This window comes from Diabrotica virgifera, chromosome 3 (genome assembly GCF_917563875.1).
Source record: "Diabrotica virgifera virgifera chromosome 3, PGI_DIABVI_V3a".
Classification (NCBI taxonomy): Eukaryota; Metazoa; Arthropoda; class Insecta; order Coleoptera; family Chrysomelidae; genus Diabrotica; species Diabrotica virgifera.
In genome coordinates this window covers 187,064,245-187,092,173 of record NC_065445.1, presented here as the reverse complement: position 1 = coordinate 187,092,173, position 27,929 = coordinate 187,064,245, and the positions used below count along the sequence as shown (strand labels likewise).

At 32.1% G+C, this 27,929-nt stretch overlaps 1 protein-coding gene across 1 annotated transcript in view; it reads right to left on the bottom strand.

Moving 5' to 3' along the window:
* LOC114334875 (ATP-binding cassette subfamily C member 4-like) overlaps positions 1-27,929 on the bottom strand; it is a 202,312-nt gene that overhangs the window by 87,255 nt on the left and 87,128 nt on the right. The window contains exons 10-12 of the mRNA XM_050647075.1: positions 25,024-25,339; positions 3,950-4,081; positions 280-461 (exon numbers count right to left, since the gene is read on the bottom strand). Of these exons, the coding sequence (XP_050503032.1) occupies positions 280-461; positions 3,950-4,081; positions 25,024-25,339 (630 nt within the window). The remainder of the gene's footprint in view (positions 1-279; positions 462-3,949; positions 4,082-25,023; positions 25,340-27,929) is intronic.

The window sequence follows — 27,929 nt, the reverse complement described above, 5'->3', positions numbered from 1 at the left end:
AGAAAGAGCAACAAAAAGGAATGAATTGACGAGAAAAGGAAGCCAATTTAGTTGGCAAAGAGCATTGTTGGGCAAGAAGCCACCCCAATTAATATAGGCATAAGTTTGTAATATGTACCTACCTATATAGGTATGTATTATATTTTAAAATATATTTTAATGTTAGCCCTAGGTCTGCAAGGCTGTAGAGCTTTGTAAATAAATAATAATTTATTAGAGTACTTGAGTACTAATCTTAATACTTTTAAAGTAATAATAACACATATTTATAAATATTACCACTGTAACAGCCAGACATCAGATATACCAGCAGAGAGCTGACTTATTCCAAAAATAATTAGAACTATTTCAACCACATATTTCTTTCCAGATGCTTTGAGAAAATCTGCAAGAGTATCGAAATAGCCACGTTTTTGTCTAATTGTAGTAACCGGTGTCTGTTCGAATTCATAATTGCTGAGCTAAAAATAATTTTTATAATATACAAGGTGCTTCATTGGGAAATGGAAATACTTGAATGGTGAATAGAGGTCACTGAGGTGGTTCTAGACCGGTGCCGCCCAAAATCCCGACAGCCAAAATCACGACAGCTAAAATCCCGACAGTCAAAATCCCGACACGCCAAAATCCCGACACGCCAGAATCCCGACAGGCCAGAATCCCGACAGGCCAGAATCCCGACACGCCAAAATCCCGACAGGCCAGAATCCCGACAAATAAGATTTTCAAAACTATAGATTTTCAAAACTATATTACATAGTATCCATCTATTTTAGCTACGTTACAGTATTATTTCCAACATGAAATTTATTTATATTTTAGCTAATTCTAATATCTACTTAAAAATAAATTAAGGATCTGACAGGATTTTTAATTTGTCGGGATTCTGGCCTGTCGGGATTCTGGCCTGTCGGGATTCTGGCGTGTCGGGATTTTGGCCGTCGGGATTTTGGGTGTCGGGATTTTGGCTGTCGGGATTTTGGGGTAGACCCGTTCTAGACATACTACATTTATTGCCACACCCAGGGCCGCCGCTAAAGTGTTGGCCGCTCGTGTGCAACTTAATATTTGCCGCCCCCTTCCAACACTTTATACTCCGTCTACCCAACAGACGGAGTAATCACGTGAATAAATCACAATATTTCTTCAAAATACCTTAACGCACGGCCTTCTACACAATACCGATAACAAGGTATTCGGTAATTGGTGTTATCGTTATTGTGTACAAGGCTGTGCGTTAAGGTATTTTAAAGAAATATTATGATTTATTCACTTGATTACTCCGTCTGTTCGGTAGACAGAGTATAGTCGTTTCAACGTAGGTACTAATCTCAACGTGCGTACAAATAATTGCTCTGATCTCGACGTTACTATATTGAAATATATAGGCCTGGATTCCGCGTACCAAAAAAAGTTGATTAATAGCAAGCTGAAAAATTGTTAATAGCTTAACGGTGTCTATTCGGACAAACTTTGATGTATGGGAACACTGGAACAGGGGAAGTTTTAATTGTGGAACAGGTTAAAAATTTGGAACGTCAGACTACGAAAACGTTCCATGTATTTTGTCGGACATAACTTCCAATTGATTTGTTACCATTTCATTAAACTCTCATGCAGAAATCAGACTGGTGTTTATCACCAACTGGGCATTTTAATGAGTGGAACACGAAGAATATGTCAAATGACAGGAATCATGTTGGTTAGTAATATCAGTCTGATTTTTGCGTGAGAGTTTACTGAAAGGGTAACAAATCAATTGGATGCTCTGTTCGATAAAATACATGGGACGTTTTCGTAACCTGACGTTCCAAATTTTTAAACTGTTCCACAATTAAAACTTCCCCTGTTCTAGTGTTCCGGTACATCAAAGTTTGCCCGACTAGACACCGTTGAGCTATTAACAAGTTTTCAGCTTGCTATTAATCAACTTTTTTTGGTACGCAGGACCCAGGCCTATTTGAAATACAGCAGTGTGCAAAAGAAAAGCGTGTCTAAAATCATCAAATTCTCAACTTAGACTGAACTATAACCCTATCCATAACAACACATAAGCAGATAGGAACAATATATCATAACAGCAACCGTCGAGTAATAAAAAAGATTTTTTTAAACCATCTGGTAATAAAAAAGACTTTTTTATTACTCAATGAGAGCAACTTAACAAGCACTTATCTAAATTCTCGGAAAGTATCCTATTGTCGTATCGTACTCTCTTAACAAATCATAAATGTTCAGAATTTGAAAAAATCGCATATGGGCCAAGTAGATTAAAATATCTTAAAGTCCGAAATCCGCCAGCCACTTTGAACTAAAAAGCATTCCCGGAACTACTTTATGACTACAGCTGCAAAAGGGCAGTTCATATAATAAATAACATTCTCTGGCATTTTTGTTTAGATTGTTTGAAATACTAGAATTTATAGAAATATCTGAATCATTACTATTTCATTTTTTGAATTTATTTTCGTTTTAAAAAAAGTATTATCAGTGGCCTGCTTTTGACCGCCCCTTTAATCGGCCGCCCGTGTGCGATGCACACTTTGCACACATGGTAGCGGCGGCTCTGGCCACACCCACTCTTAAAATCGAGCTACAGGGTGTTTTATCGATTTTGTCTATTTTTATGGATCCATAACTTTAGAACCACCTAGTATATTTTTTGATATTTGGTAGACATTTGTCTCGTTTAGAATCCAAACCAACCAATTACTAATCACAAGAAAAATCCAGGTCCGTTTTAACAAAAAATATAAATTCATTGTAACCTTGAAACAGCATTCTGTATATTTAAATTTTCAAAATTTATTTGCATATTTGAAAAGAGCAGAAAAAACTAAGTTTAAAATTGTTTTGAAATTTTTATGAACTCTGAGAACTCGAACAAAAATTTCGATATTAATTTCAAAATTAATGTCATTAAATTGTGTGCTCAGAAAGTTAAAGCGTACCATTAAACTTAGTTTTTTGTACTCTTTTCAAATGTGCAAACGAATTTTGAAAATTTCAATATATAGGATGTTGTTTCAAGGTCACAATTATACTTTTTGTGCGAACTATTTTTAAAATAGTTCGCCAGATTCGTGCAAATATTATAAGAATTGTGCATTTAATGATAGAAGCATATAATTTGGACCAGTGCTGGTTTATCCTAACTTCGGAACCTGGGCACTAGATATTTAGGGGCCCCCTTTATTGCTATTCATTGTCAATTATTTTAACAAAAAAAATCACATGCATTAACCTGCATTAATTATAAACGTTTACTGTAAAACCCATACATTTTTAAAAATTAAAAAAAAGATTTTTAAAACAAACGAGAAAAATAGCAAACGTAAAAAATATTCCAAAAAAACAGAAAGTTCTACAGAAGAACACATGACAAACAAAAAACATATCCTAAAAAATATATAAGACAAAAATTAGCTCACTTTTTTTCTTGGCTAGAGGTATGAAATGTACGTCAATTTGACAATTTCAGTTGACAATATGAATTATTTAAGAAAGTTGCAATATTTCTCCGCTATTCGCGCACGATCGTTTCGCGTATCCCTTCCAAGTACTTGCACACCGCGAATACCTACGCAAACCGATTTTGAAAATTTCAATGTACAGGGTGTTATTTCAAGGTCAAAATGAATTTATATTTTTTGTTAATCTGGATCTGGATTTTTCTTGTGATTAGTAATTGGGTAGTTTGGGTTCTAAACGAGATATATGCCTACCAAATATCAAAAAAATATACAGGGTAGTTCTAAAGTTATGGATCCAGAAAGAAATAGGGAACTACGATAAAACACCCTGTAACTCGGTAGTAAAAATCAGTGAGGCAATAAATGTAGTATATCTAGAACCGCCTAAGTGACCTCTATTCATCATTCAAGTACTTCTGTGTCTCAATGAAACACCCTATATAACTTCTACATATTTTCATGTATGTAAGTCTTACGTCTGGTTCATCAGCAAATGGCTTTACATTATATGATGACAAATTATTCTTCTCGCTGGAAACTTTGGAATTTAAGTACTGAAAATCTTCCTCGTTGAGTTCCTCTCGATCTAAGGTTCTACTTATTGTTCCCTATAAAATAATCAGAAAATAATTAGAAGTTAAAACGTCGTAGGTATTGGTTAGGTTCTAGATCATTATATTGTCAATAAAATTTAGTTTACTTTAATAGCAAAAGTCCACTGGACCTCTAAAAATCAAACGGGCAAACCCAATTTTGCTGAGAATTTCATAATTTGGGGATCCCAAAAAAGTGCAAGACTGTTCACTGCTCCTATCCCTGGGCTACCCTCTAAAACCAACCTCGTATGAGAGGAAAACGGAAAATTTCAATTTACCAAGAATCTGTAAGCCGTATAGGAAAGAATGCTTCAAACAAACAATGTAGCTAACATGGACGTTTAAACACAGATGGACTCAGCTATTTACATAAAATTGTGAAGCCAAAATTATATGAATATGTCACAATCTAAGCACATTCACATGTTGTCACGTTTTTTTATTAAAATTTGATATTCGCGTATCGCTGGAAATGTTACTCCTTATATTATACTCTACAGATGCTATCAAACTAAAACATATGTAGTTATATTCCTAACAAGTGCGGAAAGTCATACTTTTCCACACGCGATTGCAGTTTGCCGAACGACGCGAAGCGAAGTCCGGCACGAAGTCGAGTGCGGAAAAGAGACTTTCCGCAAGAGTTAGGAACACTATTTTTTCGACTAGCGTTTAAAAAATGACCAAATCTTAATCAATTAATTGAATTAATTAAATATGAAAATACACAAATTAATTCTTTGACAACGTTGTCAAAACCAAACTTTCAATATAATTGGTTAGCATGCGACGATCTTGGTTTCCATGACGACGATTCAAAACCACTGTTATTGTCTACTGATTTGACTTTCGAATATTGTCATCGAATTTTGTTTCATCGAATTGTCGCGTTAATTTCATTAAAACATGAACACAATAAGATACATTTGAAATAAATTAGTAAATAATATCTAAATATTAGTTTATTGCATGTACAGCTGGTTCCTAAAAAAACTGATACGACTCTTAAGTAAGATTTGATTATTTTGAGCAGTGTATTTGATTGGTCTGACATTATATTATATTTATTATGACGGACTGTCAAAGTCAGTTAAAATAAACAAACAAACAACTGATTACATAATATGTTAATTCAGCATTTTATAAAGAGTACGAGTATATAAATGATATCTAGTTTTTACTTATATCATTTTTATTTTTATTAAGGAATAAAACAAACGACTTAACTCAACAATATGTATATTAAAGCAAGAATTGTAACCAAATTAAAAGATAAGGCACTATCCGAGGCAGCAAAACATTTTAACATAAGCAGAACCACAGTTTTTCTATTAATAAAAAATGGAGGGAACAAGAAATTCTCGAAAGAAAGTGAGGGTCTGGAAGACCAAAACTATACTAAATTTATACTAAAATTAATATTTTGTAATATATCTCCATCAGCAGCGATAACAGCTTGTAGTCTTCGGTCCATCTGCGTGAAGGGAACTATGAAATTGTCTTCTTCAGAGAGCTCTTCCCAAACCTTGCTTTCTTTCAAGAGTTTCTTGTTCTCTCCAGCTGTACCTATTATAATTATTTTAAGGCCATATTAAAATATCTAAATTCAGTGCGGAAAAGTATTGCGGAAAAGTAATGCAGAAAAGTAAAACTTTCCAAACTAAAACGCGTGCGTAAAAGTAGACTTTTTTGCACGCTCGTAGAAAATAGGTATTTTCCTAACTAGTGCGGAAAGTGATACTTTCACGCACGAGACTGCTGTTGACCCGAACGAGGCGATAGCGGAGTTCGGGCAAGCACTCGACTGCGGGGAAGACACTTTCCGCATGAGTTAGGAACAATATTTTTTCTAAGGCCGTACGTTTGGGCAAAAGCCACAGAAAATAGAGTTATATCAATTTTTATTTAGAAGTGAAAATACACATATTAGTTCTTTGACAAGGTTGCCAAAACCAAAATTTCAATATAATGGGTTACCGCGACGACGATATTGGTTTCCATGACGACGATTCAAAACCATTGTAATTGTCTACTGATCTGACTTTTAAATATTATGTCAAAATAATTTTATTTCATTGAATTATCAGTAGTAATTGCACAAGAGCAATGACAACGGGCAAAGAATCATAGATTTTGCAACAGACAAAAAATGGTGATAAGCAGTACAAAATTTCCACATAAAAATATCCACAAAGAAACATGGGTTTCTCCCAATGAACTGTCAATACGGATGGAATTGTCCCATTCAAATAGTGAAGTAAGATTGACACCAACATACAAGAGAGAGGTCCTAAAGAGAGACAGACAAGGTGTTGGAGAATTTGACAGGCCGTGTAATTTGAGTTGCCTATATAAATGGACCCGATTGAATCAGTATTTACAGTTCGTTGAATATTTTAACTTATATTTTAACTTGGCTAAGGCCTAATGCTGGTTGGCAGTACATATTTTAAAATTTAACCACTTTTTTGTATTTAGGGGATAAATAGAGTACACAGTGCCATACTTGGTGTTTAGATACTTTTCAGAATTGTTATTTGTATTTATCAAAACAAATACCTACTTTCCTAAAGTATTTGGGAATTAAATAATTTTAAAACTATTTAAATACTAAATTAGTGACTGTTTTATACAAAGTGAAGAAGTCCTTGATTATGTTTTTATGTTACTTTTATATTTAGACTTTTATATTTCCCCGATTTAAGTTGATATAGGCAACTCAAATTACACGGCCTGTCAAAGTTTCCACCACCTTGTCTGTCTCTCTCTAGGATCTCTCTCTTGTATCGTGGCTGCATTAGTTGTCTTTGTGCCTATTCCATCCGTATTGACAGTTCATTGGTTTCTCCCGATATGAAAACAAGAAACCAGATCGACCACGTCTTAATAGAAGCAAGACATACTTCAGACATTTCAGATGTGAGAAGTCAGAGAGGGGCAAACAGCAGCTCCGATCACCACCTTGTGCTAATTAAATATAAACAAAAAATTACCGCCAAAGAAACAGAGAAAGGTGAAAAAAAGATCAAATACGCTTCAGATATATTGGCCTCTAATGAGGAAAAGAGAGCAAGATATGAAACAAAAATAGAGAACATAATTGAACAATATTACCAAGTAAATGAAAATCAGGTCAGAAATAATATCGAAGATAAATGGTGGGTCTTAAAAGAAGCAGTGATAACAGCTGCAAAAGAAGTAGTGGGGGAAAGCAAAGAACCAAGCCGAAAAAGATGGTATGACAAAGACTGCCAGAGCGCAGCATAATAAACGAAACCAGCAAGGACACTCCCTGATGCCGCCTTTGAAGTTGAAAAGTACAGGGTCGCCATTTTTCGCGTAGTACATCTCAGTGGTGATGTGATGTGTTGGTTCATCATTGTTGCCGATGTCACCAACTTTATTACCCGTAAGAGATTATTTTTGAATAATTTCTGGAATTTACGCAAAAGATTAACAATACAATCGCCATTCATCGTCAATATTTTGTGTTATGTCCCAATTATTGACATAATTCCCACAGGCATACGTATAAAATTATGTTAAAAAATATGAATGTCATAAAAGTTGAGTAAATCTGATAATTATGTACAAATCGGCAACACTGTCGATTTTCTACATTGTCTGGTACTACGCGAAAAATGGCCGACTATCTGCGCAGTAATAGTGCGCGAACTTTTCCCGCCTACTAGTGTGTCACTGCTGTTGCGTTTTCTATGCTGTGGCCAGAGACTAATGGAACAAAAAAACCAAGCTAGGCTTAAAATGCTGAACAACAGTACGGAAGAAACCAAAGAGGAATATACTACAAGAAGACGACAATTAAAAAAACATCTAAGATTTAAAAAGAGGAAACACAATAAAGATAAGATTGAAAGGCTAGTAGTCTGGGCTGATTATCGGAGAATAGGCCATTTTTGGGAAAAGTTATTTACCAGCAATTTTATTGCTGGAATCGAATTATAAGATCCTATATATTAATAATATAGGTATGCAAAGTCCTCAGATAGTGTGCTAGTTTTTTTATAAACAAAATGGCGCCCGAAAATCGTGTTTTTTTCAATTATTGCTCTAGAACTCCGACGATTTTAACTTTACAACAAAAACACTAAAATAAAAATTCACTGTGATTTAATTATGCATAGAGACGTGTTTTTCCCGATCTGCTCCGACGAAAATTTTCCTCGGAAAATGCGGGTTTTCCCAACAAAATCTTTAATTTTCAAATAAAGTTTTAGATAAGTAATTATTTACCAATAAATAAATAATTTGGTGACTTAAAAGCCTTCTTGGTTTAAATTATAGTTCCAGAAGCTGGTGAAAATTAAACGAATATTTTAGCAACAATTCAATTGTTAATTAATAATTTACGGTCGCAATAATAACCAAAATAATTATGATGCACTGATCAAACTTTGAAATCTTATGAAGATGAGATGCCTATCTAACATTTTGTCGACAAAATATAAATTTTTTATTTTTTTGCATAATCTTTAAATGTTAAAAAAAATAGTTATAAACAAATTAACGTTTCTCAGAAAGTTTTTATTATATTATAATTTTAAAAAATAGCTAAAATGCGCATTTCAAATATCTTGAAAATGAATGCTTTAAAACTTTTTTGCAACCATTTGCAAAAAAGTTATGAAACAGCAAAGTAAACATACTATTACTACGGTGTTAATAATTTTTTTTAATTCTTTCAAAGCGTAGATGTGAGTTTAAAGTACAAGCTAATTATTTATAAAACAATATCGATTATCAGCTTAATGGTTATATTTTAATTAAAGATTATAAATATATTTTTTTGTAATTTACACGCGCGAAAGTAGAATAATACAGTACCGTAGCTACCCGCCCACATACACAACTCGCGCGAGTTTAAGCGTGTCAGTCGCTTCGAGTGAACATTTTATCGCCGGCTCTGTATCAAGCCTACTTTCGCGCTAAAAATTACAAAAAAAAGTATTTTTAATCTTTGATTAAAATATAACCATTGCACTAATTTTTGACATTCTTTGTGAGCAATTAGATTGTACCATAGACTCACTTTTAAGCTTTGAAACAATTAAAACAAATTATAAACAATGGAGATATCGTATATTTAATTTGCTGTTTCCTAACTTTTTTGCAAATGGTTGGAAAATTTTTTTAAAGCATTCATTTTCAAGACCTATGAAATACGCATTTTAAGTATTTTTTAAAATTAGAATATAATAAACAATTTCTAAGAAATGTTAATTTGTTTATAACAATTTTTTTTAAACATTTAAAGATTATGCAAAAAAATGAAAAATTTATATTTTGTCGACAAAATATTAAATAGGCATCACACCTTTATAATCTTTCTAAGTTTGATCAATGTCTCATGATTATTTTGGTTGTTATTGCGACTGTAAATTGTTAATTAACAATTGAATTGTTGCTAAAATATTCGTTTCATTTTAACCGGCTTCTGAATTTATAATCTATACCAAGAAAGCTTTTATTTTACCAAGCTATATAATTATTGATAAATAATTACTGCCCCAAAAAATTTATTTGAAAATTCGAGATTTTGTTGGACAAACCCACATTTTCCGAGGAAAATTTTCGTCGGAGCAAATCGGGAAAAACATGTCTCTATGTAGAATTAAATTGGGGTGAATTTTTATTTGAGTATTTTTGGTGTAAAGTTAAAATCTTCGGAGTTATAGAGCAATAATTGAAAAAAATAGGATTTGTCGGCGCCTTTTTGTTTATAAAAAAAGTAGCACACTATCTGTGGACTTTGCGTACCTATTTTAATAATATATAAGATCTTATAATTCGACTAAAGCAATAAAATTGCTGGTAAATAACCTTTCTTTGTACTTTACTAATTAGACCAACGTATTATAACTATTTTTTTTTCAAAATTTAAAATTATGCAAAAAAAGAAAAATTTATATTTTGTCGATAAAATATTAAACAAGCATCTTATCTTTATAATCTTTATAAGTTTGATCAATGTATCATGATTATTTTGGTTATCATTGCGATCGTAAATTGTTAATTAACAATTGAATTGTTGCTAAAATATTCGTTTAATTTTCACCGGCTTCTGGAATTACAATCTATAACAAGATATCTTTGATGTCACTAAGTTATTTAATTATTGATTAATAATTACTTACCTAAAACTTTATTTGAAAATTATAGTTTTTGTTAGGAAAACCCGCATTTTCCGAGGAAAATTTTCGTCGGAGCAAATCGTGAAAAACATATCTCCATGCAGAATTTAATTGCGGTGAATTTTTATTTGGGTGTTTTTGTTGTTAAGTTAAAATCTTAGGAGTTATAGAGCAATAACTGAAAAAAATACGATTTGTCGGCGCCATTTTGTTTATAAAAAAAGTAGCACACTATCTGCGGACTTTGCATACCTATATTATTAATATATAGGATCTTATAATTCGATTCCAGCAATAATATTGCTGGTAAATAACTTTTCCATGAATTTTGCTAATTAGCCCAGAGTATAGAAGAAAATGAACAAAAACGTGAAATAAAACTATTTTATAAGGAAATAAATCTTGAAAAAAAAGGTTTCCAACCAAGAACAGAATTATGCAAAGACAAAAATGGGGACTTAATAGCAGACGAAAAAGGGGTGCTAAAACGGTGGAGAGAACATTTTAATGAACTGTTGAATAAACAAAATCAACGTTACGAAACAGAAGAGCTAAGATTAGTAGGAGTAGGAGAGATTGAAGTAGACCAATATGCACCAACAGAAGCAGAAATAAAAGAGGTAATAAAAAAAATGAAAAATAACAAAGCCCCAGGATGCGACACAATAACTGTAGAAATGTTAAAATATGGAGGACATAGAATACAGAGTGAAATATCAAAGTTAATACTAGAAATATGGACCACAGAAATAATGCCGGAATAATGGAAAATTGCAGTGATATGTCCTATACATAAGAAGGGAGTAAGTTAGATTGCAATAATCACCGGGGAATATCACTACTAAATGTTAATGTCTCAAAGACAAAGTACATGATAACAACTCGGGAAAAAGTACAAATGAAAGGCAACATATCTCTGAGCGGGCAAATATTTGAAAGAGTGGACCGTTTCAAATATTTAGGATCAACAATAACAGAAGGAAATAAAAACAGTGATGAGGTAATAGCAAGAATTTCGCTTGGAAACAAATGCTTCTACAGCCTACAAAATATCATAAAGTCAAAATCAGTATCATTAATTCAAAAGTAAAAACATACACAACAATAATGAGACCTGTAGTAATGTATGCATCAGAAACATGGACCTTGACTAGTGAACAAGAGGAACAACTTCTTAGATGGGAAAGAAAAATCTTAAGGAAAATATATGGACCTATACAGGAGAATGGAGAATGGCGTATAAGAATGAACCACGAAATAAATAGAGTGTTTAACAGACCGACTGTCACAAAAGAAATACGAAGTAAACGACTGAGTTGATTAGGACACGTAGAAAGGATGGATGATAAGAGAAATACAAAAAAGTACTTAGAAAAGAATTAAATGGGAAGAGACCGAGAGGTAGGCCTAGAAAGAGATTGATTGATGGTATTAACCAGGATTTGAAAGACCTAGGAATACGAGAATGGGAAAAACAAGCAAAGGAAAGAAAAACATGGGCAGCTATAGTCAAACAAGCAAAACACACATAACGCCGAAAAGACTTCCTAAAAAAAAAGAAACAAGAGAGTAATATTTTAGATAGATATCGTTTAGAACTTTTGAGGAGTTATGCGTGTGGCTGGCCTCCACACCATGTAAAACTTTAGAGCCTAGAAACCCCAACGGGCGACCATGGCCCTCCATGGGCTGTCAGCGGTCACCGATGATGATGATGATGAATTGCACAAGAGCTTTAAAATTCTATATTAATTTTAGAGATCGAGTGCAATTTGTTGCGATTATTTCATGAATAAAACTGTTCAAAACCAAAATTTTAATGTATTATTTATGTAAGTACAAATTAGTACAATTAAACACACAGTTGTTATAAATATTTTACGGTTGAAAGTCATCACTTTTATATTTTTTAAAACATTAATTATCATTAATGTCACTGAATGTATTTTTTCATAGCAACGAAGGGCATTTGACGTAATATACTTGACGACGGGAAATTATCAAAAATTATCAGTTTAATTTAGATTTCTGTAGCTTTATATTGGTCAGAAATCAGAATCTCCTATGAATGAAATAATCAGTAGTAATTGCACAAGAGCTCTAAAATTATTGAATTTTTCCCGAGTGACACTTTGACAGTTTTAATTTCACGACCCGAGTGGAGTGAAATTATGTCAAAGTGTCACGAGGGTAAAAATTCTATATTAATTTTAGAGATCGAGTGCAATTTGTTGCGATTATTTCATGAATAAAACTGTTCCAAAACAAAAATTTTATTGTAATTTATTTATGTAAGTACAAATTAGTACCAGTAAACACACAGTTGTAATAAATATTTGACGGTTGAGAGTCATCACTTTTAAAATTTTTAAAACATTAATTGTCATTAATGTCACTGAATGTATTTTTTCGTAGCAACGAAGGGCATCTGACGTAATATACTTGACGACGGGAAATTATCAAAAATTATCAGTTTAATTTTGATTTCTGTAGCTTTCTATTGAGCAGAATCTCCTATGAATGAAATAATCGCGCTAATTTCATTAAAACATGAACACAATAAGATAAATTTGAAATAATCAATTAGTAAATAATATCTAAATATTAGTTTATCTACTCTATGTCATATTATGTATAAGTTTTTAGTTTGTGAAAACTGTCATTATAGATAGCAGTGCGTGAAGTGTTTAAAGTGTGCGTGAAGTAACAATGTATTTTAAATGGGATTTACTTTTTCGCACTGTTTTTAACTTTCGCGTTGTCATGGTGATGACAATATGAGCAATGAATTACAACAAAATTTTTTGTGTGGTTTGAAAGTAGTTAGAATTTTTAAATGTCAAAGTTACAGCTTTTTTTATTTGTTTATCGTAGATAAAATATTGTATGAAACTGTGCGTGAAGTACTTTTTGCGAACTTACGCGATTTATAGCACTCGCTCCGTTGTCGCTCGTGCTCTAAAAATCGCGTGCATTCGCAAAAAGCATACTTCACGAACTGTTTCATAAATAACTATTATTGCATGTATTATAATATAGTATAATGCCATATTACAAGGTATTTTACTTTCCCGCACGCCGTGCGGAAAAATTTATTTCACGCACGCCGTGCAGGAAAATTTACTTTCACTCACGCCGTGCGGGAAAGTGCAACTTTCGGAAACGAAATGCGTGCGTGAAAGTGGCTATTTTAGCACGGCCGTAGAAAAAATCATTTATTTATCTATGTAGATTTCCAAATAATATTGACGATCGAACTATTTGGGAAGCAAATTTAGGAGAAAACATAAAGATTTCAAAATATTTTTTAATTGATTTGTTTTATCGTAGCAATATTTGATACCTATTAAAAGATTAACTTGAACTTAACTATATTGATATTGTATTACTATTAATAACAAATATAATAGTATTTTTTTTTCTATAAAAACGTGATTGAATAGTTATACTCTGTTTTTTTTAAATTAAATTCTTTAAACGTGTTTTTATAAATTATTACTACTTCCAATTATTAACGTCTGAATAATTATCCCCACGAGTAAAAATTCAAGCACGCTTATGTTCATTGAGGAAGCGTCACATTCTATCGAAGCTTCTAAACAGTGTGTGTTCAAGGTACCTTATTGCTGGGTCCATGTGTGTTTATAGGTCCATGGTAGCTAAGATCATTTTGAACAAAACTGTTTATTAGCACTTTTTGTGTAGAATGAACCGTTCTCTCATAAACAACACTTGAAGCGACCTGCGAATTTGATTGACATTTGCGCGCGTGAAATCAATTCAAATAAAAGTATCGACTCTACGCTAAAAATTCGATAACTGCTGATCAGATTTTCCTTTCCACAAAAATCAAAATGCGTTTAAAATGTGAAGGGTGCCGCTCTCGTGTGTAATTTTTGCAGTTTGTTGCAAATAAATACCGTTTCTGTAAAGCTATCAAATAAATAAATGTTGCGAGATTTTTGCTATTTTTTACGATACTTATGATAGCAACAGTGTACAGATTCTTGGTAAATCGATGTTTTCCGATTTCAAATATATTTTTTCCACCTACCTCTACCGAAAGTATTCTTTTCCGGACCTGATTGTAGGGAGCCAGGTTGTACTTTTCCTCCCTAGGGAGGAAGTGACGTCATGGTATTTCATTCATGAAATATAACTTATTGACGACCTGTACAATATCTATTTTCTATTACGTAAGTTTCTATACATTTTAACGGCTATTTATAAAACACCCTGTATTTTGCAGAATGGTAAATACAGTAAATTGTTATTTTGATTTAACAATGTTTACATTATTAATTTGACTTATATTTGACAGTTGACAGTTATATTGTACCTACTTGTTAGTTTTAGTTCTAATAAATTTGGTTGGTTAGTTACATAAATAAATTAAGTAAAAATGAAAAAATGACTTGTTATTTGAGGAAGGTGGAAAAACCATATATATATATATATATATATATATATATATATATATATATATATATATATAACATGGGAGTAAAGTGCCTTTTCTTCCCTTGAATAATTACTGCCGACGCGTAGCGGAGGGGAGTAAACTTCATTCTCGGGAGGGAAAGTATCACTTTCCTCCCTTGTTATACAAATAGCTATTGCTGTATTAATAATTTGCATCATTATCTTAATGTAATTTATTAATGAAACCAACTGAATTCTTGGTTGCATATCTTTTAGTATAATTTTGTAGGAATATTAAGTTTTTCTATGGATGCTATGCTATACAATGTGCAACTTCTCTCACTACTTACATATATTCAAAACGAAAAATTTCTCATGCAGTGAGAATAGTCGGCCATTGCAGTGAGAAATATTTTTTCTCACGGGTTGTCCTACGGTTTTCTATAGACAGCTGTTTCCATGGTAACATGCACAATACAAACACAATTAATATTGTCAAAAAAATGTGTTGAAGCAAAACTTACCAGGAATTACCTTTCAAAACTGTTCAAAAATAACTCTTAATTAGAATTGTACATATATATATATATATACCCTATTCCATGAACATACGCCTGTTTTGGATTACTTCGACAACGAATATTTTACTGTGCAAAATAAGAAGAACGAAAGTAAATTGCAAATTTGGAATAATTATTAGCGCCATTTACTTTCGTACTTCTTATGTTGCACAGTAAAATATTCGTTGTCGAAGTAATCCAAAACAGGCGTATGTTCGTGGAATGGCCCATATGTATTTATTTCAATTTATGCATATAATATACCTAAAATCACCTAAATTATTTAATTTTGAAGTTTGAACTCTTGACAAAACGGCACCCATAGAAAAAGTACAGTGGACAACATATGAGAAAATGACATATATCTCCCTCGCTTAAATGCGCAACAAACTTCTGCGCTCGTGAGAAATATGTCTTTTTCTCACTTGTTGTACAATATACTACTTTCCACTGATTTAAACTGCGAGGCATAAGTTAGGGATACAGAAAAGTATACTGATTTTCACAGTTGATTTTTTCATGAACAAATTAACAGATTCCGTTATTTTTTTATTATTTTAGATTTTTTAGCATTTATACAGTTCTGAAAAAATTTAAGTACTAAATCTTCTTTAAAGTAGGCACTTATAAGGGGTGAAAGAAAACACATGTTTTTTCTTATATTAAGCTTGTCACATCCTATCGGGAGGACGAGGTACAAAAATGTGAGTATACATCGGAATCGGTATATTATTCTAGTTTCTGATGCCTTCAGAAACAAAGAAAATAGGTGGTTTTACTCTTTAACAAGTGTTTTAATCGAAACAAAACTAAATTTACAATAAAAAATTACAGTTAACAAAACTTTAAAAACAGAAAGGCACATAACGTAAATAGTTCTTATCGACACCTGTAAGATTTATTTGTCGACCAGGTAAGCGATAAGCACTGCACAGTACAACATAAGAGAGATGAGATTGTTTAATGGAGGCTGTGTGTTGTTTTGGGGTGGAATTTTCTTATTAGTAATTACAGATTTGGTGTCTACGTGAAGGCTCTTTAAATACCGAAAAGTACATTACACAGATTTTTTTTCAACACTCTGTTCCTTTCGTACGATATATAGGAAATAATTGTATATTAGTGGTATGATAAGACATGGCCTCTTTCATATCAGAGAAATTTAAAAAATGAAATGTTCGCAAAATATGAGACTACAACCTAATAGCAATTTATACTCACCTTTGTACCTTTTCGTCCTTACAAGGAGTCTCCGTCAGTTTTCTTTGTTTCTAAAGATATCTTTTTCTTTACGTGTCATCTCCGCGACGAAGGTGGGGAATCATAATTGCTATTCTCACTTTTGATACTACAGCCCGAAAAAGTTCGGTTGAGCTGCATCCAAACCATTCTCTGAGATTTCTCAGCCAGGACATTTTTCTCCTACCTATGCTGCGCCTTCCTTGAATATTTCCCTGCATAATTAATTTTAGGAGTTAATATCTGTCACCACGTGTTATATGACCCAAGTATTAAAGTTTTCTTATTTTAATGAAATCCAGTATCTCCCTCCTGTTCTGTATTCTCCTTAGTACTTCCTCATTGGTTATTCTGTCTTTTCAGGAGATTCTCAGCAATCTTCGATAAGTCCACATCTCAAATGCTTCCAATCTATTTAGGCATTGTTTATTGAGAGTCCGTGTCTCCACACCATACAAAAGAACAGAAAATACATAACATTTTAGTACTCGCTTTCTAAGATTTAAGCTGAGGTCTCTACTACATAATATTTGTTTCATATGAGTGAATGCACTTCTAGCCTTTTCTATTCTAATTCGGATTTCTTTGGTATAATCGTTTGTTTCACTAATGTTTGTCCCTAAATAGTTATAATTCTGAATTCGTTCTATCGTCCTATTATTTACGTGTGGATTTATGTTTCTAATATTTTTCTTTGATATAACCATGAATTTCGTTTTCTTTATGTTTAGTAACAGACCAAATTCTTCACTCGTTGCAACAACCTTATATAAAATTCTTTGTTGTAGATCTGTAATAGTTTCTGCTATTAGTATTGTGTCATCGGCGTATCTAATTTCTAAATCTTCTAATGTAAAGATATCAGGTATATTAAAAAAAATGTTCCCAAAACAGAAGACTAAAATACAATTCCGATGTATACTCACATTTGGGCCATGTTAAACAAAAAGCAACCAACCCTCAACTTATAAATTAAGAGAAAATTAACTTTTTATATTTTTCTAAATATTTAATTTTCCGTCATATTTTTTTAAACGATAACTTCACTAATCAATAGTTTAATTTTAAAGCAATTTTATTATAGCTGTATCAAAATTATCCTAATAAATTTTTACAAAAAAAATAGCCATATTGAGGGTTAGTTTCTTTTTGCTGTTCAAAAAATTATCGAAAAAACTTTTGTTTTTAATGTTTTATATTTAAAAATAAAAATTTTACAGATAATTATAAAGTTTTCATCTTATTTATTATGCTATACTGATCAACGTTACCAATTTTTCAATGTCAAAATGAAGCTCTTCGGTGTTAAAGCCATCTACATATCCTCGATTATTTTGTTGCTGCCTTTAAGATTAGTATAGAACTCCAAAGAATCAGATGAAATTAGGTGGATCATCTCGGTTCTTTAACTTTGGGTGGGCTATGGGTTTACCTTGTGGCTATAGTGGTGGTACCAAAGCTTCATAAACAGTTCCATTAGCATAAGGCCTTCCCCGAATATTCTTTTTAATATTAACTTTTTGGAAACTATTTGTAAATTTGTATGTGGCTTAGCATGTGAATATCCTGTTCAGCACTGTTGATGATATGTATTTAGATCGAAAACGTTCTGCATTTGTGCCGTAGCCCTTTAAGGGAATTTTAATAAAATATATATACATATACCTTTTATAAAGGATTTTAATTAATTTTTGTGATATATGGTATACAGCCAGGCTACAGGAAAACTTTTTCCTTGTGAATTTTTAATTCCATTTTCATTAAATCAGAATTCGCAAATTCTTGATCTGATGGTAAAACCATACAGTAGAATTTCTACTATTAAACATAATATCAATACAAATAAAAAAATATGCGATAATCAGTCTAAACAACAAACCATAATATTTAAAAAGTAAGATAAACATAACCTTTCGCGAGCCGCTTTAATTATTTTGACAGGTCTTGATTTAAACGTATTTTTCACATTCAAGATTCACAGATTTCTTCATATTAATAGATATAACACAACAAATATTTTAATATGTAAGCATGAACTAATATTGGTCAGTACGACCTACACGTAAAACAACAAAAAGATGCAACATTCCAGGAACCGTAATCGGCATAACAATATCAACCCACTTGGTTGGTACTTTTCGACAGTGCAATGTAATAATATGTTCAGTTGGTTCAGTCACACAAACAATCCAAGTGGGTTGGTTGTCTTATGCGAAATCTTAATTGAACTATTATTAAACAGAAATAATTTGGAGTAGTATTTTTCACGGTTTAAAATTTAGGATGGCTTGATTGCTTTTTACGCAATGTAGAATGCACATTTTTAAATCGATATGTGACATTATCTTGTTTTCCTCAAAAATGTGGGTTGGTTGCTTTTTGCATAACAAGGCCCATTTGTACCTTGTCCTCTCTACAGGGTGTCTCAAACTTATTATAAGAAAAACATTTTTTGTTTTCTTTCACCCTTCTAAAAAGTTTGCGTAAACCTTTGCACAATTGTGTAAATAATAAAGAAAAATCTAAAATACTAAAAAAAATTAGCGGGATCCGTTAATCCGTTCACGAAAGAATCAATTATGAAAATGAGCATAATTTTCTATATTCCTAACTTATGCCTTGCAGTTTAGTTTATGGTAATTTCAATATATTAATAGGTTATTTGGTATTGTTCTACTATGTGATCATCGACAATTAATCAACAACGATAAGTGAGATTTTGTCGGAACATTTGAAGCAACAAGAAATATAGAATGTCCTGAATCACAACTGAATAGACTCAAATACAAATTCAAAAATGCATGTTTCTTAAGGCATGTATCCATTTACGTTGATGCTCCGTGTAACTGATCTAATGGATACGGCATGCGCTCGTCTATATTATATAAACCGCCCCTATATTTGGATCGCCGAGAGTGAGCGCCGAGCGGGAACACCAACGTATCCACTATGTGGAGCATCTACACGGAGCACAAAGCACCAACGTAATGGATACGTACCTTTATACATCTAATAATATACCAGGGGCCTGATTCTAATTCATTTCGAAGTCGCAATTTAATTTCGACTCCGCCATGATGGTCGCAATTTATAGCGATTCTTATTCATTTCGATATTAGTTACAACTGGGGATATTAACGTTATCATTTTAACACTGCTCAAAATTTGGGTTGGCGCTCCAGTTTATTGAATTTTTTGGCTACGCAACCACCGCAACATTTGTTGATAGTCTTCAAAAATTATCGAAAAAATGCCATTTTTGGGAAAAGTTATTTACCAGCTGTTTTATTGCTATAATCGAATTTTAAGATTTCATTTTTAGTAATATATGGGGTATGGCAAGTCCGCAGAAAGTGTGTTATTTTATTTATAAACAAATTAGCACTCCTAAAGCTTCTTTATTTTTTAATTAGTGCTCTGTAATTCCTAAGATTTTTCCTTTAAACCAAAAACACTCAAATAAAAATTCACCGTAATTTAGTTCTGCACAAAGTTATTTTTTTTTCGATTTCCTTCAACAAAATCCGAGTTTTCCCAAAAAAATCTGCAATTCTCAATTAAAATTTTAGGGAAGTAATTATTTATCAATAGAGAGCGGAATATATGCAAAGTGCATATAGATGCATATATTGCATATTTTCAGACAACAAACACAACATTGCATATTTAAGCTAAACACGATTTATTTTGCATATTTTAAAAATAAATTGTATAACAGTTTAAAATTTTCCTCTCTTAGTTGGAATTTTATAACTTCGATATGAACGAGCTCGTTATTTATCTATCTATCGCTCATCTGGATTTTCCAATTACTACCTGAATTTAACAATTATGGGTGTTCCCAGAAAAATATTATTTTATTAGCGTAGCAAGTCGTAGGTACCTACCTGCTTTTAAGGGTCTAATAATTATTTTGTCAGTTTCCGGCCAACATTTGTTTAAAGTAAACGTTGTATCGTATTTAGTGCTTTTGAAATGATTGGTATATATTAAATTTAAATATGTCTACCATTCAAAAAAAGTGCTTGGATAAAGTGTTTTCCCGAGTTAAAGCTAAGTGGAGACAAAGTATTTTGCAAGGCCTGTTCCAAAATCGTAAGTTACATTCATTTTCACATTTCATTTTTTAAATGAGGAACTGACAAACAAAAGCATCATGTCCCACAAAAGAAATTTTTCTGGAAAGAGTGTTTTTATTCGACAAATTCGCTTTTACTTCTATAAAGACGGACATAGAGAGAAGCATCAAAATACAAAAATCTATCAAATTGTAGACCATTCCGCTGTTGTTCTTCAGCTTAAGTAACGTACTTTGTTCTTTAAGTAAAGTACAAATTGCTAAAGAACTTATGTTCATAAAAGTTAATTTTAGTTTTTTACCAGATCTACTAAAGTCATTAGAACAAAGGAATTTACAATTAAGTGATTCGGTTAATCTTGTTAACACTTTTTCTGCTCATTGTCAAAAAATTCCCGGAAATACAGGGATTACAATTAGAAATAAATTAAAAAAGTTTTAGAAAAAAATGAGGGCTTCGATTGTTTGATGAAAGTTTTACGTATTTTTGAAGGCAACTTTTCTGAAGATGTTACGACTTAATATATTGTTTTATTTTTGAGTATTTTTAATATGCATTTGCATATTTAGACAAATTTAGAAAAAATACCTGCATATTTGTAGTAAAAGTAATGCATATATATGCGCATATTTTGGTAATGTTGTGTTGCATATATTCCGCTCTCTATTTATCAATAATAAATTAAATGAAAGATTTTTTATACATCAGGAGGCCGGCGACAATATAACCAAGAGTATAGCAATAATTAAAATGTTAATTAAAAAATTTCGGTCGAAATAATAACCAGAAAGATTGCGATACACCAGAATAACTATAATTTTCGTAAAAAAAGCACTACACCTATTCAACGTACTTTACAGAATTGAAATTGGACTATTTGAGCGTCTCAGCAATGTTATAAAGAAACAATTTTTTGGCTTATAAACAAATAGAACCCCTCAGAAAATACTAGATTAAATTAAATTAAGTTAACGCTGTTGAAAAGAGCATGGATTCTGTGCCCTTTTCGAATAAAAAAAAAATTGAATTGCGAGGAGTGGTTCTAGGTATAACCGATCAAATTTGACCGGCATTTGCGACAGAGTTCTAAACAACAGAATTTCAATCTTTGAACCATTACCTTTTTATTCCGGTCCTCTTTGTACATACAAATTTTCTTATCTTCAAGACACTCATAACAAAAAAGATTTATGTCACCAAGTTATTTAATTATTGATAAATAATTACTTCCCTAAAAATTTTGTTGAAAATTAAAGATTTTGTTTGGAAAACCCGAATTTTTCGAGGAAAATTTTCGCCGAAGGAAATCGGAAAAAAATATCTACGTGCAGAATTAAATTACAGTGAAGTTTTATGTGAGTGTTTTTGGCTTAACGTTAAAATCTTCCGAGTTAGAGAGCAATAACTGAAAAAAAGATTTCTTAGCGCTAATTTGTTTATAAACCAAATAGCACACTTTCTGAGGATTTTTCATAGCTACATATATTACTAATATATGAAATCTTAAGATTTGATTCCAGCATGTCCAGCAATAAAATAGCTGGTACATAATTTTCCTTGTTTTATACTAATTTTCTCAGATTATTACCTTATATTTTTCATTGCGTTGAAAATTTACTTTGTTAAAATTCTCAATATTATTATATTTTTAATTTAGTACTATTCTATCTAATTCCTCAAAAACCAGCAAATTTCCATAAAACCCAGCCATATTAATACCTTTTGCTTTAGTTTTCTTTGCAAAAAACAAACACGACACATCTCCTAAACTAAACCTAATCTCGCTTTCGTCCATTCATTCATGTCCGTGTTACAATATTTTCGACTCGAAATTATAATATCAACCACTTTTTTGGAGTCGCAATTAATTTCGATAAGTCGCTATTTAATGATATCATTTTGTTAGTTCAACTAAAATCCACAAGGCTCGCACAGTCGCATTTCAACGTCGCCATATTGATTGCGACTTGTTTTGAGTCGAAATTTGAATTAGAATCAGGGCCCAGAGCATCTGCAGGGCAGATCCAATGGATACGGCAAGCGCTCGTCTTCATATAAACCGCCACTGCTTGGATTGCCGAGAGGGAGCGTCGAGCGGGAGCACCAACGTATCCACTATGTAGCACGGAGCGCATCGGAGCATCTACACGGAGCACGGAGCCCCATCGTAATGGATACGTACCTTTATAAATCTAATAATAGACCAGGGCATTTAGAACAAAAAACACCGGGATAAATCAATTTTTTTTTCGGCAATACATTGATGCAAATAGATTACTCGGAGGTTTTTGGGAATGCTGATCACAAATAAGCCATCTGAATCGACCTCCTGGTGTCCTGGGTGACTGCTAAGGCACGTCATCTTCTGGAGTTTCGAGGGTTTCCGGCATTAAGTTGATGCCAACAGATTACTCGGGAGTTTTTGTGGTCGTTCAACACGACTACACTATCAGAACCCTGGGTACTAGATGCTCCGAGGATCAGTTCTAATGTCATATTCGTAATCAGCAATCTAAAAACCCATAAGTGACAAAATCTGTCCATCTACTGATTTTAATATGTATATGCACCTTTGGATGCATTTTATGCACTGTAAATGTAATTATGTATTTCCACCTATTTTTCTATTGTAGAATCTCTTAAGTGCTCTATTAGTACGTTCTTTAGAGGTAAAATATTGCAAAACCTCTAAATTTTAAAGAACCGCTTGGATTGACATGAAATTTGGCATACACATAGCTAACAAGTAAAAAAAAGAGATATTGTGCCGATGTGTGCTTTTGCCCTAGGGGTGAGTTTCACCCCCTTTTGGGGGTGAAAAATATATGTTCGAAATAAGTCGGGAAATGGATAAAATAACTAATTCTAAGCAACTTTTGTTCTATAAAGTTTTTTCACCAAGTTAATACTTTTCGAGTTATTTGCTAGTGAATATGTTAATTTTTCTACAAAATTAACACGTTTTCAGACGGTTTTTCGCAAATTACTCAAAAAATAAGTATTTGGTCGAAAAAAAATTCTTATCAAAAATATAGCACGTAAAAAAGTGAAAAACATTAAACACTATACCTAGTAGAAGCAGAGTTATAGCTAATGAAAAATACGTTCATATTCGTCAAATTCCAAATCGAATATTTTAACGTGCCATAACCAAGAAACAAAGCACTTTTTTGGGGAAAACTCATTTTAACTTTCTTAAAGTGTTTAAAAAATGCATATTTTTGGTTTTTAAAAAAATTGTTTAGCATCAAAAGTAAACAAGTTACGCTCAAAATAAAGTTGGTCCCTTTTTTATGGTAAGAAATCGGGAAAATCACCCCCTAATTAGCATTTCAAATTATGAACTTAATTGTTACCACTTCACAAGCTTTTTACTCGCGTATGTATTGATCATATGATCTGTAAGTTTCATCGGTTCTAAGTCCTTATTTTTGAAAGAGCTGTAGTTAAAAGGGCTTGAACGAGTTACTTATCACGAGTGTATGCAAATTTGGAAACACCGAATCTTAACCAATCTTTGTCTTACAGAAAAACAAAAAATACAAAATATTCAGAAAAGTAAAGCCGACTTTTTTTAATGTTTAAAAGTTTTTGGTATCTAACAATTTTTAAATTATTTTGAAAAAAAAGCATTTCTTCAAACCAAATTTTTTCAAAAATAAGCACTTTGAATCGATGAAACTAACAGATCATATAATCACAACATAAGTAAAGTAACTTGTGAAGCGGTAACGATTAATTTCATTTAGGTTGCTAATTGGGGGGTGATCTTCCTGATTTTTTTTGCCAAAACAAAAGGAACCAACTTTATTTTGGGCGTAAGTTGCTTACATTTGATGCTAGAAATTTTTTTTATAAAAACAGAAATACACCTTTTTTTAAACACTTTAAAAAAGTTGTAATGTATTTTCCCCAATAATGCTTCATTATTTGGATATTTCACATTGAATTATTCTATTTGGAATTTTTCGAATATGAACCTATTTTTCATCAGCTATAACTCTGCTTTTGCTAGGTATAGAGACCTAATATATACACCGTTTTTTTTCACTTTTTTATAGGCTATAGTTTTGTTAAGAATATTTTTTTCGACAAAATGCTTACGTTTTGAGTTATTTGCGAAAAACCATCTAAAAACGTAGTTATTTTGTTGAAAAATGAACATATTCACTTGCAAATAACTCGAAAAGTATTGATTTGGTGAAAAACTCCATAGAACAAAAGTTGCTTAAAATTAATCAGTTTATCCATTTCGTGACTTATCTTGGACATATACTTTTTCACCTGCGAGATGGGGTGGAAGTCACCCCTAGGGCAAAAGCACACATCGGCACCATATCATTTTTTTCTTTGATATGTTAGCTATGTGTATGCCAAATTTCATGTCAATCCAAGCGATTCTTTAAAATTGACAGCAAAAACCGTGAAAGAATGTACTATATTTAAAAATCCATTTTTGTCCTAAATGTCCTTGTGTATAAATATCAATGAACTATACGTACATTTTCGAAAACCATAATTGTATTTGCTTCTTTAGCATAATACAACTTGGAGGAAACAAACACTCTCGTTTTGTTTTTTAAATATTTTAAAAAGCACTCCTTGAATATGAATTTCTCTGTCTGTGGGTCTATGGAGCCAAAACAGTCGTCGATGATATAAATATCGGCATCCTTATAAATTGTTCTTGCTAGATTTATTTTTTCTTTGAGAACATTATTTCCACAAACTCTTTTGTCCATGAACAAGGCTCTGTCTCCATATGGTAATTTTTGAAAGTCAACATCCAAAGCGCATATTCTTACAACTTCGCGATACCTGCAAATAAAAGGAATAGCAAAATGTAGCAAAATAGTTTTAGGATTTTATAACATTTTTTAACTTGATTCTACTGTGTTAGTAAATTGGCCAGAGATATAATCTTAACTATTTAAACGCAGAATTATTAAATATTGTAAAGAATTACAAATATGCGTAAAAAACATGTTATTAGGATAGGTATCTTTTATCATTTTATTTTGTAAAAACTTGCATTACTGGGTTTTGAAAAAAAATTGTTCCCAAAATGGGAACGTTGCCATCTTTAGGTCACAACTATACAACAAACTAACATATCATTGCGTAAAAACATATTATATTAAAATGTTGAATGGGTTGCATATGTGAGTTCATTTTAAATGAATGAAGTAAATAAACACAGACGTACTCACAATCTTTTAATTACTTCGACGACCGGTTTCGATCTCTACAATATACAGATCATCTTCAGGTCGGCGCTACAAGTGATTAAATGCTACAATTAAAGAAAGCCAGAGTTAGAAGTGCTAGCATAGGTTACTAGCATAATCTGGACGTTTAAATATGTTACTGATGAACTTACAACTCATCCCTTGTAATGGCATGTAAGTAGATCAAAAAATCCAAAAAGATTTAAAAATTTTTTAAAATTTTTAAAGTTTAATGTAATTTAACAAATAGTTAACGCTGTACTTAAACTGCCGTCAAACGGTCTTGCACTATAATGCCGTTAACAGCTATGACTTCATTCGTATGTGCGTTTGACGGCATTTTCTTCGGCTGCCGTTCGCTGTCACTTGCAGTTCTGCATATATACACGTGGTAAGTTAATGCACGAGTTGATGATTCTCTTATCTTATTTTATTATAGTGCCCGTCTCAGTATATAGTTACAAGCGTTATATTTGTACTTAATTATTGTTAATTATTGTGGGAATAAAAAGTTTGAATTTGGAAAACTTGAATGACTTACATAAGTGTCATTATTGGGCGTCCGTTTGTTTTAAAGAAACCCGTCGATATGTTTCCGGAAGATTCTGATGAAAAAAAAAATTTACGTTGCTCACACGTGAAGCCTCGAAACATGTTTTAAAAGAAATTCGTAATTCTAAACAAATCAGAGATATTACAATTTTTGCAGACAGTGATTACATCATTACCGATAGTCACGGTTCCACAAATACTTCTGTTTCTTCGTGAAACTGAAGAAACTATGATTCAATGATTTTACCTTGCAAGCATATTTTTGCATTGAGACGGCGTTTGCAATTAGAGCTTTTTGATGAAATGATCGTAAATCATAGATGGACAATGGACCATAATAAAAATAACCAACGAGCATTAACGTCTTTGATTGAAGAAAACGAATCGACAGAATATGAGTTATTACCAAGTAGATCTAATGATAATATGTCTATATCATTGACTACACAAGGGTATCGACCACCAAGTTCCTATGTACAAAGAAGAAAAAAATGTCTTTTGTTATGCAATGAACTAGCAGATTTATGCCCGGTTGCACTAACAGATCTTAAGCTTAAGTCGAGAATATCATAAGAATTAATATAATATAATTATAATATATTACAATAAGAATACCATAATATAATAGTAGATATAATTGATAATAAGGTAAGAATCTAAAATTATGGTGCAACGTAAGTGATACTCAAGGAGGCCCTATCTACAAGTAGAGCTTAGCTAAGCTGGAGCTTAAAATCTGTTGGTGCAGTCAGGCATTAGCTGCACAACGTACGGGCATGTTATTTAAGCAAATGTTTAATCTATTAAAAAATCTCAAAATACTGTGGGCCAATGGTACTGCTCTTCTACTTACACCTATAGATGTTACAGACGAAAATGACACGCAAGTTATTATTGAAAGTAATGATGAAGTTGTATTTGAAAGTGAAAATAAGCTATGTGGTGAGGTGGTTCGTCAAGAGATAAGTAGGGTAAATAACGTGGAGGGGAATATACAAGAGTCAAGTCGAGAAAATAAACTTCCTATTAATCGACAAAGTCTTCAAGTGAACGATGTTGCTTTGTCGACAATTAAAATGCCAGTTGCAGTAAAGAAACGAGGACGCCCAAAAGGACAGGGCCTGACAGCAATAGGACTACCAAAGAAAAAGGAAAGGAACTCCAAAACATTTCCAAATAAATCCAGGGTTCTATTCCAAAGAAAGGATTAAATTTCTATAATCAATTTTTTTTCTTAGTTTAAAACAGGTTTTACAATTCATAAATAAAGATTAATAACTATGTTTTATCATTATCCATAATTAAAATACGTTTTATTACGTGACTATTGCGAATATAAAGATAAAAATATAGAACGGCAATAAATAAATTACAAAAAAGTCACAAAAACAAAGGGAGCGTTCAAGTATTACGTAACGCGATTTTTGAAGATTTTTGACCCCCCTCGCCCTTCGTGACGCACTGTAATGAGCATTTGACTATTACGTAACGCAATTTTTGAAGATTTTTTGACCAAATCCCAAATTTTGGGACCATACTTGAACGGTCCCAAAGTTACTATTGTTAAAAAATTTAATATTACTCAAGGTTGACAAATAAAAAACCACCGAGTGAATTACATAAAAAAC